This window comes from Orcinus orca, chromosome 19 (genome assembly GCF_937001465.1).
Source record: "Orcinus orca chromosome 19, mOrcOrc1.1, whole genome shotgun sequence".
Classification (NCBI taxonomy): domain Eukaryota; kingdom Metazoa; phylum Chordata; class Mammalia; order Artiodactyla; family Delphinidae; genus Orcinus; species Orcinus orca.
The window spans coordinates 19,442,307-19,458,240 of NC_064577.1; the positions used below are offsets into that span (position 1 = coordinate 19,442,307).

The window sequence follows — 15,934 nt, forward strand, 5'->3', positions numbered from 1 at the left end:
TGCGCGTCCGGAGCCTGTGCTCCGCAACGGGAGAGACCACAGCAGCGAGAGGCCCGCGTACAGCAAAAACAAAAAAACAAACAAACAAAAAAATGTCGCCAGGAAAAATAAATAAATAAAATAAAATAAAATGTCGCCAGAAAGAGCTCACTATGATTCAGCATTAAAATGACGAGTTACCATGCACGCAGAAAGACACAGGAAGAGGGCAGCACGATGTAAATTTCATATTCATGAATCAAAGGGTCATCACTGGAGAATGACCACAATTCCATATTTTCTTGCAAGGCAACAATCAAATGCTTTCTGGGACCTACGAAAGGAAGACTCCCTGCCAGGAGGTGAAGCTGTGGAAGGACTAAATCTGAAAAGGATGCTTAACCCATGCACAGCAACACGGCCAAGGCTGGAGAACAGTTTCCAGGCAATGAGCACCCATTAGCTGAACGTCCACTTTTGGCAGAAAGTGCTCAAATTCCCTTGACAACCCAAGAAAAACAGAGGGTGAGCTGTCAAATAGGATGACATCAGTGTCAAAGCTTGCAGAATAGAGCCACCAGGTGACACGAAGGCAATGCCTCACAGCAGGACTGGCAGCGCTGCCTTCTTTCTTGATGACATGAATAACATAAACCTTAACTGACGGCAACTTAGATTCAGTAAAATATGGTGAATCTACCCCCTGCCTGAGAAACTCTAATGCATGAAAACAAAAGGCATAAAGCAAGTACATATACTATAAAAAAGTAAACAGTGAGCTCCCATATAGTGTCTCATTTTCTATAGGCTGTTTTAATTTACCTCTATGAATGAAGAACAGAGAATTTAAAACTAAAACACTTGAGGTTACCACTGTTAGCTCACCGTCAGAAACAAGGACCCCACTTCCCATATCTGCTGAACCATGAGCAGTTTAAGAGGGTTCAGGTCCGACTTCTTTTCAACAATGAAACCTAAGACGGGATTCTTCAAGTGGCAGGCAGCCTTGCACCAAGGCAGACGCCTACATGAAGGGCAATGACCTTGCCCTGACCTCTGGATCAGCGCCAAGGGTGCTGTGGCCTTGACTCACCAGGCCCACAGGGGCCTCTCAAGAGTCGCTCTTGCCATGTACGTCTCTAGATGTCAGCACACAGCACTCCTGGTGTCTTGAGAGGAAACATCCCCCAGACCAAAAGATGAACATTAGCCTATAAAAGTGCACACCGAGGGCTTCCCTGGTGGTGCAGTGGTTAAGAATCCTCCTGCTAATGCAGGGGACACGGGTTCGAACCCTGGTCAGGGAAGATCCCACATGCTGCGGAGCAACTAAGCCCGTGCGCCGCAACTACTGAGCCCGTGCTTGAGAGCCAGCGAGCCACAACTACTGAGCCTGTGTGCTGCAACTACTGAAGCCCACGTGCTGCAACTACTGAAGCCCACGCACCTAGAGCCCGTACTCTGCAACAAGGGAAGCCACCTCAATGAGAAGCCCACGCACCGCAATGAAGACCTCTCGCCGCAACTAGAGAAAGCCTGTGCGCGGCAACGAAGACCCAACGCAGCCAAAAAAATAAATTGATAACATAAATAAATTAAAAAAAAAAAGTGTACACCGACTGCTCTATTTCTTCCAAAACTAGAGGCATCACTGAGATGGCTCTTCCCGGGACCATGCTGTGTGAAGCCCAGCCTTGCCCTCACGCTCCTCCCTCGGCCCGGGCCCTTTTCCTCCTGTGAGGACAGGAGCTGTGCTCTCGCACCCTTTCTCTCTCAACTGAGAATCATATTCAAGTAAATTACATTCATATTGTTTTTTGAATGTATTAGAGTTTGTATGTTTCTTGTGCATAACTTTAAAAAACCAAGTAGAATATTTTCTAGTGTTCCCTTTCAAAAATACTTCAACCCATTTTCACTACTGAGGGCCTACGTTAGTTACTGGAGGATGGGGAAGGCCTGTACTCTTGACAGAAAGAAACTGCTCAGAAATCTACAAACTGCTCTCTTTTAAATACTGTTAAAAGTGTTCTCTGGAAAAGTTATTAAAGAGACAATTCACGTGAGAAAAAGAGTTCCTAAAAAAGCAAAATAGCTAAGTGCATTATAAGTTAACATTTAAAAAGGCTTCTTAAATAATGAGTCACAAAAGTGCTATTATATCCAAGAATAACAAATGTAACTATATTAAAATTACGTATGTTTGATTTGCCCCAGGAACACGAGTGATTCAAAATGAGAAGAATCAATCACTGTAATATATCACATTAATAAAATGAAGGAGGGTTTCCCTGGTGGCACAGTGGTTGAGAGTCTGCCTACCAACGCAGGGGACATGGGTTTGTGCCCTGGTCCTGGAAGATCCCACAGGCCGCGGAGTGGCTAGGCCCATGAGCCATGGCCGCTGAGCCTGTGCATCCGGAGCCTGTGCTCCGCAACGGGAGAGGCCACAGCAGTGAGGGGCCCGCGTACCGCAAAAAACAGATAAATAAATAAAATGAAGGAAAAGAATCCACGTGCCCATCTCAAATGATGCAGAAGAAGCATCTGATAAATCCAACACCCTTTCATGATAAAAACAGAAAACTAGGAATAGAATACAAGGGCACTTCCTCAACATAATAAAAGGCATTAATGAAAAACCTACAGCTCACATCAGACTTGACAGTGAAAGGCTGAAAGCGTTCCACCTAGGATCAGGAACAAGACACAGATGCCCACATTCAACACTGCTACTCAACACTGTACTGGAAGCTCTAGCCACAGCTATCAGACAAGAAAAACAGGTTCCCAAGTTAGAAAGGAAGAGGTCAAACTGTGTCCATTCACAGACCATATGATCTTACATGTAGAAAACCCTAGAGAATCCACATACAACACAAAACACTATTAGAGCTAATACATGAGTCCAGCAAAGGTGCAGGATCAACACACAAAAGTCAGTTTCATTTCTATTCACCAGCAGTGAACAATCCAAAAGGAACAACTCCATTTACAACAGAGCCAAAAAGTAAAACACCTGGGAATAAATTTAACCAAGGAAATTGAGAGAAAGATGAAACAAGATTCAGGATAGTGCTTCCCTTGGGCGGAAGGAGGCAGGGGGATGGGACACAAAAGGACCACATGTGTGGACGTAAGTTACTATGATGATGCTAGTTTTCTTGTTGGGTGGTAGGATCACAGATGCCGACGACTACAGGTGCATGGACAAAGATAAGGCAGGAAGAGGGACACATAAAAGAGGCCCAGGACCACCCATGGACCAATGATGACAGTGAGATATTTGTCACAATCACGACTAGGTGACTCTAGGCACCTGAGATGCAAAAGAAAAAAAAGCAATTTTAACAGCTTAGCAAAAGAAATAAATTGCAGATTAAGAATTTAAAAATACACCGAATTCAGTACTTTGTGACCACCTAGAGGGGTGGGATAGGGAGGGTGGAAGGGAGACGCAAGAGGGAGGAGATATGGGAACATATGTACATGTATAGCTGATTCACTTTGTTGTAAGGCAGAAACTAGCACATCATTGTAAAGCGATTATACTACAGTAAAGATGTTAAAAAAAAACACAATGGTGTGTTAGTTTCAGGTGTACAGCAGGGTGATTCCGTTATGCATATACAGGTATCTATTGTTTTTCAAATTCTTTAATTGGGAGCTTGGGATTGACATATACACACTACTGTATTTAAAATAGATAACCAACAAGGACCTACTGTATAGCACAGGGCACTCTGCTCAGTATTCTGTAATAATCTAAATGGGAAAAGAATTTCAGACTGAAAAAAAAAAAAAAACACTGAATTACATTTATAAAGTAAATAGTACTTTAAGCAGAATACATCAAGTTTTAATCCTTCATGGACAGCCCAAGGAAATGGAAATGCATCTTTCAACCTTAAACAGAATGTTAAAAAGTTTGAGCTAGCTCACCTCTTCTTGAATATACTGTAATAAGAAGGGAGATGCTCTTAAATTATCAACAGGAATATTGAAGAAGCCCTGAATTTCCTTCTGGTGTAAATCCATAGTAATAAGATGAGTCAGACCTTTGAAAATAAAGCAGACACAAACACACAAATAATTTCATAACCAGTTGCACTGTATGAATAAGTACTACATAAAACAAGATACCATATATAATAAATTACTATTAAAACTTGCTCTCATCAAAAACTCAGTGTCTTTATTTCTCAGATTTTTTTTTAGTACAATGAGATTATGAGATAAAAGAAAATATAAATATTGGTCTCTGCCCCCCGGTTCCCAGCACAGAGCTCCTAAAACCCTTGCCATTCCCTCAGTGCTAAGAGCACCAGGGGCATCTCTTATTCTAATATCTGGTCTTTGACCCCACCTCTGACACAGAGCTCCTGAAAGCCTTATGAATTCCTTAGTTATAAGAGTACCAAGAGTATCTTTTGTTCTAATGAGGCGACCCAGGATGGGCTCCGGGATGGGGGCCGGTCACCACGATTTTCAGGCTCCCCACCCCCACTCTCGAGATGGGGGACGGGCTGGAAATGGAGCTAATGAACGAGCACGCCCTTGTGAGGACACCTCCATAAAGTCCCAACAGCACGGACTTCAGGGAGCTTCCAGGGGGGTGAACACGGGCATAAGCCCCTCCCCATACCCTGCCCCACGCACCTCTTCCACCCAGATGCCCACCTGGATCCTTTATCATGTCGTTTTATAATAAACCAGTGAACAGTAAGAGAACAGTGTTCCCGAGTTCTGTGAGGAGTTCTAGTAAATTAATCAAACCCAAGAGGAGGTCATGGGAACCTCTGATTTATAGCCAACTGGTCAGCACAGGTGACAACCTGGACTTGCAGTGAGCGTCTGGGGGGGTCAGGGGAGCAGGCACGTGGGACTGAGCCCTTAACCCGTGGGATCTGACGCCATCTCCAGGTACACAGTGTCAGAGTGGAACTGTACGACACCCAGCTGGTGCCCTGGAGAATTGCAAGGTGTGGGGAAAACGCCTACACATTTGGTGACAGAGGTGAAGTGTTCCCTGCGAGGAGTAAAGGAAACTCAGAGGAGGTGGGGAACTGGGTTTCCCCCCTCAGAAGGGAAAGACTGGGTGGCTTTTCTTACACAGAGATGCATGGTTTTCACATCAATTTAAAGTCTTAAAACAGCCAAGATCATAGCAATGAAGAAATGTCTGATAATTCTATGAGAGTGGATTTCATCTCCCCGAAGTCTTTTCAATAGGCATGACAAAGCCATATTGAGACAAGTATTTGTCTTACTATATTAAGACAAACTGCACAGGCCTGTCTGTAATTCGAAAAAATGAGGAATCTTCATCCCATTGGCTCCTTAAAGGATATTTGAAATGGAAATATATATATATATATATAAACATACATATAATTCAACTGGAAAATTTTTTTAAAGCACAACTTGCCCAAATGAACAGGAAAGCGGGCCTGGTGGCCCCCCAGGAGCAAGCCTAGGGGGGAAGGGCAGGCCTGCTCCCTCCAGCAGAGTCTCAACTGGGTGTGCTCTTCAGGTTGCTGGGGTTCAGGTTTATTCATTTTTTGTTTTGGTTTTGCCTTCTTTGAAATGCTACAGTAGAAAATTTATTCTGCAGTAAGTGTCTGTGTTAAAATGTAGTGATATGGGGACTTTTATTCTTTTCTCTCTGTGCAAACGCTCTGTGACATGTGCCTTCTATAATCATACACACATACACAGGCACACCCGTGCACGTGGGCGCAGATGCGCGCGCGCGCACACACACACACACACACACACACACACACACACACAGAGTAACAACTCTGAAGATTATTTAGAAACAAGGAGGAGACACTTAGGATGTTACCTAAAAAATGCACAACACGAAATAATTTGTATGGTCTGCAAAGTATGCCAGGGTGTACTGGGAAAGGGAAGAGACGAAAATAAAAATAGTTGCTGTGTTATTAGAGTTGTTGATTCCAAATGCCTTCTTCCCCGTTAAAAACAACCTAAAATATGATTGTAACTTGTCATTTCAATATTAATTTTTTAAACAAAAAATTTAGGAAAAAATAAGTTGTTCTCATCAGCTTTGTGTTTAGGGAGTTGGGAACAGGAGAGAACTCTCTCTAATTACAAATTAGCCATCTTAAAGCTGTACCACTATTTCTACTCTGTTCAACATTCTAATTTAGTTAAGACAATGCTTTACAATTTCTCAGGTAAAAATAAAACGCCCAGACCCCCAATAAACTGTCAAATATCTGCCTTTCTTACCAGCTTTGCACATCATGGAAGCTAGCAGTTTAGAAACAATGGAGCCTCTCTTTCTCATCTTGCACTGTTTGCTGTAAGGAAAGTAGGGGATCACGCCGATGATGCTTTTGGCACAGGAGGTCTTACACGCGTACACCATGATAAGGAGCTCCATGATGGTGGTGTTCACATCCCTGGAACCCAAGGACAGAAACCAGCAAGGAGAAACGTCATATACACGATAACCTCTCTTGGTTCCAACTAAGCGTTAGCCATGTGTCACGCCCGCCTCGACCGAGACAGGCTCTAGACACAAAAGAAACCACATCCCTCTCTTCTAGGGCCTCCATCAGCCGCCCCCATGCTGCCTCTCAGCCGATGCCCCTACTTCCTTTTCCACTGAGAAAAGCACTGTCAGAAAAGAGCCCAGGGCCCCCACTGCCACATGCGCGTGCAGCCCCCATGTCTGCCTGCCCCGAGCCATTAGCCAGAGACGAACTTTCCACACCAAAGTCACTCTAAAATCAGCCCTCCCGTGACGCAGGGATCCCAACCCCCCTGCCCACTGAAGCAGGGCTCCAGCAATCCCCCCGGCCACCCCATCACTGTGTCACTCTCCCCTGCTCATACCGATGGGCCATTTCTCCCATTAAAAGCAGCTCAGGCCACTTTCTCCACTGCCCCATTTCTTGGCTCCCCTGGGCAGCACATCTCAAGACGGTCGTCCGCACTTGCTTCCAACTCATCTCTCTCATCCTCTCCCACACACGCTCCGATCCAGGTCACAGATGACCTCCACGTGGCCAAGGCCAACGCTGGGTTCTCACTCCACCTCTCTCCATCCTCGCCTTGACACACTCCATCACTCCCCCACCGCTCCCCTCCCGCCCCGCTTCATTTCCTCTGCTGCTTCCTCTCCTCCCCAGCTTCCTGCCCTGACACCTGATCATTTGTCCTCTTCTCCTCTCTCCTCCCTCATCCCTCGCTCAGGCTTCTCATCCAATTTCAGAGCTTTGTAAATGCTGGGGACTCAAATTTATTGCTCCAGCCCAGGCTTCTCAAGTCCAGACTAACAAATTCAGCTGCTTCTTGACAATTCCACTAGAAAGTCTTGTTAAGACATCTCAAAACGTACCCCAAACTGAACTGCTCTTCGACCGGCAAAGCCTGCCTCGTCATAAACCTCTGCCATCTCAGCTGATGGCAACACTGCTCCTGCAGTTTACTCAGGACAAAACCCCCAGAGGCGTCCTTAACTGCTCTCCTGTCCACAGTGACAGCAACCCACCACTCCACTGCTGCCCTGGGGCCGAGCCTCGACTCCCCACAGTGAAAGCCCCCCCCCCCGCAGTCCCTCTGCAGCCCACCCTCTGCACAGCATCCAGCTGGAGCTTAAAGTCAAAGGCAGATCATGCACTCTGCTCAGGAGCCAGCGATGGTTTCCCGCAGACGTCAAGGCCCTGCAACAGCTCCCGAGGCCCCTTCAGGGTCTGGCCCCCGCCAGCTCTGCCCTGCACTCCTCCTCCGTGCCCTCCCCTCATGCCAGTCCTCACGCCGACCTGAGGGCCTTCGCCTCAGGGCTCCCTGCCCCTGCCTGGAGTGCCCTCGTCGCCAGCTGGCACCTTCTTCCAGTGTTTGTCAGATGTCACCTCCCCAGCCTGCCCTCTCTCCATCCTTTACCATCGTCACGTCCGACTCCTTGCCAGGCTGTTTTGGTTTGGTCTACTTGTTCATTATGTTACCTGCATGTCCTAGAACACAGGCTCCATGAGGACAAAGGATCTGTGAACTATTTTAATCCTTCGCGCATCTCACACACCTGTAACAGTGGCTGGCACATAACAGACATTCAGTAAATGTCTGTGAATGAGCGACTGCGTGCAAGAGTGAGGGAAACACGGAACATTTGCGTGAGTAGGTTCTCTGTTGATACCAAACAACAAGCCTGACATGGGAGGAGTTAAAGTCGCCTTTCAGAAAGCATTCTGTGTCGGGGGTAAGAGTAGGGGAACCAACAGCGGATGTAAAGTTACACCAAGGTCCCAAACTATACTCCCAGGAACACCATTTTTCTGTGAACTGGTACAAGGCTTTCCATCACTAAATTCAAATAATAACTTGTCTGAATTACAGGAAAAGTTAAGTTAATGAACAGAATTTTCTTAATTTAAAATTTTTCTTATACTTTTAGTGCCTACCACCAGTCCACACTAAGACAAGGTACAAGGTGTATCTGACGACACCAAATCTCAGTGTTAACTGTTTCTTAAAGAACACAATATCTAAGCTTCCTGCAACCTGGACAAGACAAGCCTATGGCACAGTCTGGAGCACTCCAAAATGAGGCATGTAGAGAAAATTAAGGGAATGGTTTTTTGTTTTGCGGTACGCGGGCCTCTCACTGTTGTGGCCTCTCCCGTTGTGGAGCACAGGCTCCGGATGCGCAGGCTTAGCGGCCATGGCTCATGGGCCCAGCCGCTCCGCGGCATGTGGGATCTTCCCGGACCAGGGCACGAACCCGTGTACCCTGCATTGGCAGGCGGACTCTCAACCACTGCGCCACCAGGGAAGCCAAGGGAATGGTTTTGGCTAGAGGAATAAGAAACTGACGAGAGGCAGGGGCAGAATGAAAAGAGTATCGAAATGTCCAAAAATAAATGTAAAGGAAGGAAGGAATGAATGAATGGAAAGAAATGGAAGGTATAAAGTACTGCAAACACCCGGGAGCCAGAAGGAAGTCAGCTGTTCTGCGCTCTGCACTTTCCCCTCCTTGATGAGGGCGTGGGCATGGAGAGCGCTCTACCAGCCTGGCGTCTGGCCTGGGAAAGAGAGCGGCAGCAGGGGCAGCACGAACTCTCGTCCCCACAGCCCAGCCCTGCTGAGGGTCCTAAGCGGAGGGAAGACATGAAGCCAGGGCCCCGCCGCAAAGGCCCCCCGCAAAGGCCCGCACACTTGCGCTCCAGGACGATGGGATGCAGTGACAGAGCACCTTCGCTCCTCCTGCCAGAGGAGTCAGGTGGCTTCGAGATTTCATCCCCATGAACCAAAGACCAGGACAGAGATGTTCAAACCTTAGGTGAAAGGTCATGTGTTCCAAGTCTAAATTCTCCCAAAGTTTGGCTCATCTTCACTTTCTTTGGTATTTGCTTTACATGTAACCACAAATTTAGCTTGCGGCAATTTTTGGAATCTCTAGGCTAAAAACTGTTGCACTACACAAACCGATTTCTAGACATTATTAAAAATTGTACTGAGTTAAAAATTTCATCTATAGAGGCCTTGAGGGACACCTGTGGACAGAGTGGCATTTGATCGAAGAGTGGTACAGACACCCTCGCTGCACTGAATCTTCTATCCCCAGCGTACACATTTGTGACCTCAACAATTTCCAGAACACGCGGCTATCAAATGTCACAGGAGACAGGAACACACATGCCTTCAACACACCGTCTATCTTCTCAGCTCCTTTAATTTATGCAACAGAACAGTACGTTTAAATTATCTGCAGGAAAAGCTTTAAGAACCCCAAGTAAGCAAATTCCTCTCCTCTCGCCTGTTTTCTTTTTTGGAATTAGAAGAGCTTCCCTACAAATTTTATGAAATTCCGGCTACTGAGAGCAAACGTAATGGGCTCTCTTATCGTTAAGCGCCTCCACCCCAAAACTTGGTTATTCCCACCCTTGAGAACACTGAAAGAACACAAAAAACGTCAGCAGCTATGTCAGAAAAATTAGCAGAGTGAGATCATGGCAATTTTAAAACAATCGTAATTCTCCCTGTCTAGGCAACTCTCATTATTCTAAACATTCATGCCCAAACAGAGACCAGAAAGCAACATTTCTGTTGGATAAGGTACTCACTTTGAAACAGTTTGGATGATGAAAACATCTTTCCCCCTCACAGACTCTTGAATTTGTACTCTTGTTTCTGGCAGGAGAAGGGGAAAAGAGAAGAAGGGTGAACAAGGCACATAACTTTAAAAAACACAAAAAAAAAACCCTGCAGCATTCCCCAATATTGTAAAATATGGAAACTGGAACTGTTTCAACACTCACTAGGTTTTCAGTTCTATGAAGGATAACGAACACAGTTCGATTAATCACACCTTTTAAACATGTTAAGTTATACAACATGCTTAAGAAGGAATCACACTTGTCACTTAAAACAAGAAAATATCCCCTCCTCACTTCCTATACATAAACAGCGAGTGCTGGGGCTGCTCTGAGCCCCATATCCTTACAGGAAATGATAGACTCATTCATTCAACCAGCAACAATTAAGAACCTATTAGGCACAAACGTTAGAATAACATTGTGAAAGTAAAGATAAATAAGGCCCAGTATCCCTACTCTCAAAAAACTTGTGATCAGCCACAAGGAAACAATTAGACAAATCCAGAGTGGGAAATTCCACAAGACAAACTCTTCAAAAAGTCAGTGCTGTGGGGAAAAAAAAGAAAAGGTGAAGGGACTGCCCTAGTCTAGAAGAGAATAAAGAGATATAAAAAACACCTCACTTGGGCTTCCCTGGTGGCGCAGTGGTTGGGAGTCCGCCTGCCGATGCAGGGGACACAGGTTCATGCCCCGGTCCGGGAAGATCCCACATGCCGCAGAGCAGCTGGGCCCGTGAGCCATGGCCGCTGAGCCTGCGCATCCGGAGCCTGTGCTCCGCAACGGGAGAGGCCACAGCGGTGGGAGGCCCGCGTACAGCAAAAACAAACAAACAAACAACAACAACAACAAAAAAAACCAAAAAAAACACCTCACTTGAACCAAGAATCCTGGTTTAAAAAACAAACAAAAGGGACTTCCCTGGTGGCTCAGTGGTTAAGAATCCGCCTACCAATGCAGGGGACACGGGTTCGAGCCCTGGTCCAGGAAGATCCCACATGCCATGGAGCAACTAAGCCCGTGCGCCACAACTACTGAGCCTGCGCTGTAGAGCCCACGAGCCACAACGACTGAGCCAGTGCTTCTACAGCTTGCAAGCCACAACTACTGAGCCCATGTGCCTAGAGCCTGTGCTCCGCAACAAGAGAAGAGAAGCCACCGCAATGAGAAGCCTGCACACCGCAACAAAGACCCCACGCAGCCAAAAATAAAAAAACAAATAAATTTATAAAAACAAAAACAAAAACCAGCTAGGACAACTAAGAAAATTAGAACGTACATTAGCTATTAGATGATAGAGAATTATCATTAATCTCTTTAATGTGACAATGGTAGCGTATCTACATGGGAGAAAGTCCTCCTTAGGAGACACATGGTCAAGTATTCAGGGGTTAAGTGTCAATGTCTGCAACTCAGTTCCAAATGGTCCCACAAACACACATTCATACAGCAAAGTGTCACCTGCTGAAACTGGGTGGTACTCATTCATATGGGTATCCATGGCACTACTCTTTCACATTTTTTATAGGTTTGAACATTTTCATTAGAAATGTTGGAAAAAATAGAGTACATGTTTACAAAAAAGTGTGGCACCATGGAAAGAAAACGAGCTTTAGAGACAGGGAGATTGAGCTTTGAATCCCGACTCTGTTCCCTCTGGGGCCTTAATCCTAACGTCACCCCTGAACTCAGTTCCTCAGTACCTGGTAATGGTAAGGACTCTAGAGACGTTGGTTCCCTGCTTCCTTCCCCTCGTTCATGAACCTGGAGGGTGGACAGGCTCCTCCTGAGTCTTCCGCCACCAGCCTCCCTCAGCCCCCCTTCTACACTAAACAAAGGACTTCATCCAATTCCTTTAGCAGCAAAATCTTCTCCAAACTCCCTGTATATTTCCCTCAATTATACTTTTTTCCCACTGAAGCCACATGGGGGATATTGGGAGACAGGGAAGAGGAGGCAGTAATGGAGAAATAAATAGGGGAAGAGGAAATTTGTGCCTTTTCATCTAAGTGTCTTGTAAGTTCTCTAATATTTAAGTATTAGACAAAATCCTGCAGTGGAAAAGGAGAGGGAACCAGTGTTTACTGAGTGCCTACTATGTGCCAAAAACTGTGTTAGGCACACAAATTATCCCACTTAATCCTCAGAACAGCCCCAATTATTTGCAGTTTAGACAGCTAAAATAACTTGCCAAGGAGAAGTTGTCTGACTCTCACACCTATGCAGGTCATCTGTCGCTCCTGCTAGAATAACTTCAAACATCCGCCATTTCTACAGAAAGTACAAAGGCTAAATAACATGTGATTTTCACAACTTGAGGTGTTTATACAACATCATAAATCAGTTAGCAAAAAGCACTTCCTGACATGACATCATGGAGTCTAGCCCAAGGCAGTGCAGGTTGGGGAAAAGAACACCCACCACCTGATACTGTGGCTACACAGGGCATACGCCCCCCGCCTAAGGGGACGGATTCAACCAAGCGCTGCGCTTATGCTTCCTTCAGGTGAACAGCTTGTTCACGCACCCACGCAGTTATCGGATGACGTCTAAGGACTAGACTTTAAGCCCCCAGATGTGACTGCCCCAGAATTCCCTATCGAGCTGGTATTAGTGGGAACACCGCGCTCGCCCACCTTGCCTGCCTGTCTTCCTGCTGGCAGAACTAACTGGACACTGAGGCCGACGGTTTCAGCTACGGAGGATGGGGGACTGGGCCAGCACGGCATGTACCACAAAAAGGCCACCGTCACGAAAGCACAGGATCACTCACCTCTGTCAGGCTCCTGGTAAACCTGCACTTTGCCCATCTCCACCCCCAGCCGCCTAGAGAAGAGAAAGATGGAAAACGCTGAAAAAGTAACAGAACAGATGCAACCACTTTACTATTAAGGATGATTTAGAAATTGATAAAAATAAAACAAATGTTTTAAAATAGAGGTATTCCTATTACGAGATTTAAAGTGGACGTAGAATTGTTCGGTCACCTAACTCATCACATCCCCACCCTATGCCAACCCAAGAAGGCCTCTCAATGCTGTCCTGGTTCTCCAGGGTCCTGGGCTCCCTAAGACAGAACAACCTGCCCTTGCCTCTCCGTTCTCCCCGCTTTACCACCATCGGAAGTGATCCTGTTTGTTTGTTTGGCTGACTCGCTTCTTGCCTGGCCCCTCTACTAAAGAAGGGAGGGTTCTGACTGGCTTCTTCACTGTTACTCCCCAGTATCTAGATCAAGGTCTGGTACACAGTAGGGGTTCAATATTTATTTAATAAATAACCAAAATTATACTGAACTGTAATCTATAAAGTATCTTCATATAGTATATACCCTTCATTGTTCTTTATACTCAAATAATTCTATACATGTGTAGCACCTAACACAATCTCTGGCACTCAGGAGTCACTCAATAAATGTCTGCTGAAAGAACGTGTAGGAGTGACAACAGTTTACAAGAAGGTGAGCCTTTAATACACAGATGATGAGCAGATTAACTATAAAATATCTGCTTTCAAATTTAACAATCAGTGCCAATCCGTTTATCAAATGTAAAACACCACGTAATGAGTACAAATTTTAATACTATGATTATACTCACTCAGCGATTTTCTTTGAAAGCTCCATACATGATGAATTAGAATTTGCCGAAAACAACACCAGACCCCCTTTGGTTATGTTCATCTTGGCTTCTGATTCAGGTGGCGCCACACAAAACATCAAAACCTTCTTGGTTTTCCAATTCTCAGAGCCTGGAAAGATACAAAATATATTAAGAACTGTCATGTGATATGAAATACACCAGAAAATTTTTTAATAGCAAGTGACTTAAGCTGAAGGAAATTAGTTTTTACCATGATGGAGTCTTTTATATTAAACATGTATATAGACAAATAGAAAGTCTATTGAGTTTTAGGGTCCCAAATTTATGGAAAGATGCTATCACATGACTCAATTATTTTCATGACCACTGGGAATAAATGATAAACTTACAAGAAAGGTGGAGCTGAAGAGCTCAGTGTTTTACTGTTTGCTGCTTAAAGTCAATTACGACAACCTCCTTTTAGTCTCTGACAACAAAATTCCTCCTGGATTAACACACAGAAAAATGGCAAAGCCATTAGCAAGGACAAGGACTGACTGATCCTTAACAATGAATAAAAAACCCGTCCATGCCCAGCTTTCCTTGTAATGCCTGTTCACCATGAAACCTCCCCCTGGCCTTGCAGCTGCCCCAGGTCCTGTCTAAGCCTGACCTTGTCATCTGCATTTTTCCTCAACTGGAACACAAGGTTGACCAGGTAACAATAACCTTGAAGGAAAGTGACTCAGCCATGCAACTGACCAGCGGCAGGGCACAGACAGAAAGAGCCTGGCCTGGGCTTCCCTGGTGGCGCAGTGGTTGAGAGTTCGCCTGCCAATGCAGGGGACACGGGTTCGTGCCCCAGTCCGGGAGGATCCCACATGCCGTGGAGCGGCTGGGCCCCGTGAGCCATGGCCGCTGAGCCTGCGCGTCCGGAGCCTGTGCTCCGCAACGGGAGAGGCCACAACAGTGAGAGGCCCGCGTACCACAAAAAAAAAAAAAAGAAAAGAAAAGAAAGAGCCTGTCCTACAGGTCATCAGAACCCTCCATGCTCTCCTCCTCCTCTGGGCACTCTCTGGGCTGAGTGTCCTTATGGAGAAAGGCAGGCACGGGTTAGATGCAGGAGCAACAATCCACTAGGCCTTCGGGGACAGAGGCGCCTTCCCAGCAAGCCCACTGCATTTCCCCAGTCATATGTTTACGTGGGTGGCTCTGGGAAGGCTGGTGGACAGGAGCAAAAGGCTGAAGCCAATTATCTTATTTGTTATTCTTAACTTTTTTTTTTTTTTTTTGCGGTACGCAGGCCTCTCACTATTGTGGCCTCTCCCGTTACGGAGCACAGGCTCCGGACGCGCAGGCTCAGCGGCCATGGCTCACGGGGCCCAGCCGCTCCGCGGCATGTGGGATCCTCGCGGACCGGGGCACGAACCCGTGTCCCCTGCATCGACAGGCGGACTCTCAACCACTGCGCCACCAGGGAAGCCCCTATTCTTAACTTTTAATTACACAATAAACAAATACATTCTCCTTGTAAAAAAAACTGAAACGAGGGTTTAGGCTAATGTCACTAGCTCCGATCCCAGGCTCCTTCCCACCCACGTCCTTGGACCTGACAGTTCTTATTATTAGTTTGAAAGAGATACCATCAGGCTGTTACACGTTCACACATGTGATCCCCATAAAAAATACATATAAAAAATCATTTCTAACATAAAAAGGGATCATCGTACAAATCTACTTATAATCTGCTTTTTTAAAAAGCAATATATTTTAAGATCCCAGGTAGAAAGTACAGACCCATCATGTCCTTTTTAACTGCTGCCAGTGTTCCCTGGTGCAGGCACGCCACACTCAGCAGGTCACCAACCCAAAGAGGCCTCCTTATGCATGTGTGTGCCTCTCTCTGCAGTAACCGCCAGTGGGGGCCAGTGGGTCACTCACGGTCCCCCACGCAGGCTAGGAGAGCACATTTCCTCCTCAGAGGCATCGCTCAATGGGAAACACAGGCCACCCCAATGCACTTGACCTAAAGCCTATGAATTACAAACAGAAATGTATGAACAGCTGGCCAAGGCCCTAAGGAGACCAAGAAGGACCATTGGTGTGTACCGTGGAAAGTGGCTTTGGAGCAGGGATCGGCAAAGTACAGCCCACGGGCCAAAACAGGTTATTTCTGTAAATAAAACTGTATTGGAACACAGCCATGCTCACTGGAACACAGCCACGCTCCCTGTCAACAAGTTGTCT

General features: G+C 46.0%; 1 protein-coding gene across 10 annotated transcripts in view; it reads right to left on the reverse strand.

The window, feature by feature from the left end:
- The window catches only part of PRPSAP2 (phosphoribosyl pyrophosphate synthetase associated protein 2), a 38,867-nt gene that overhangs the window by 19,580 nt on the left and 3,353 nt on the right, over positions 1–15,934 (reverse strand). For 5 of the 10 annotated variants that reach the window (XR_004481796.2, XM_004266789.4, XM_012531957.3 and 2 more), the window contains exons 2-7: positions 14,098–14,192; positions 13,706–13,856; positions 12,883–12,935; positions 10,080–10,146; positions 6,241–6,413; positions 3,922–4,037 (exon numbers count right to left, since the gene is read on the reverse strand). Coding sequence is in view for 9 of the 10 variants with exons in the window: in XM_004266789.4 (XP_004266837.1) it covers positions 3,922–4,037; positions 6,241–6,413; positions 10,080–10,146; positions 12,883–12,935; positions 13,706–13,824 (528 nt within the window). In the remaining variant the exon portion in view is untranslated. Of the gene's footprint in view, positions 1–3,921; positions 4,038–6,240; positions 6,414–6,950; positions 7,075–10,079; positions 10,147–12,882; positions 12,961–13,705; positions 13,857–14,097; positions 14,193–15,484; positions 15,922–15,934 lie in introns of those variants that run through there. The other 5 variants (XM_049701998.1, XM_033422729.2, XM_033422727.2 and 2 more) reach the window with 4 other exon arrangements.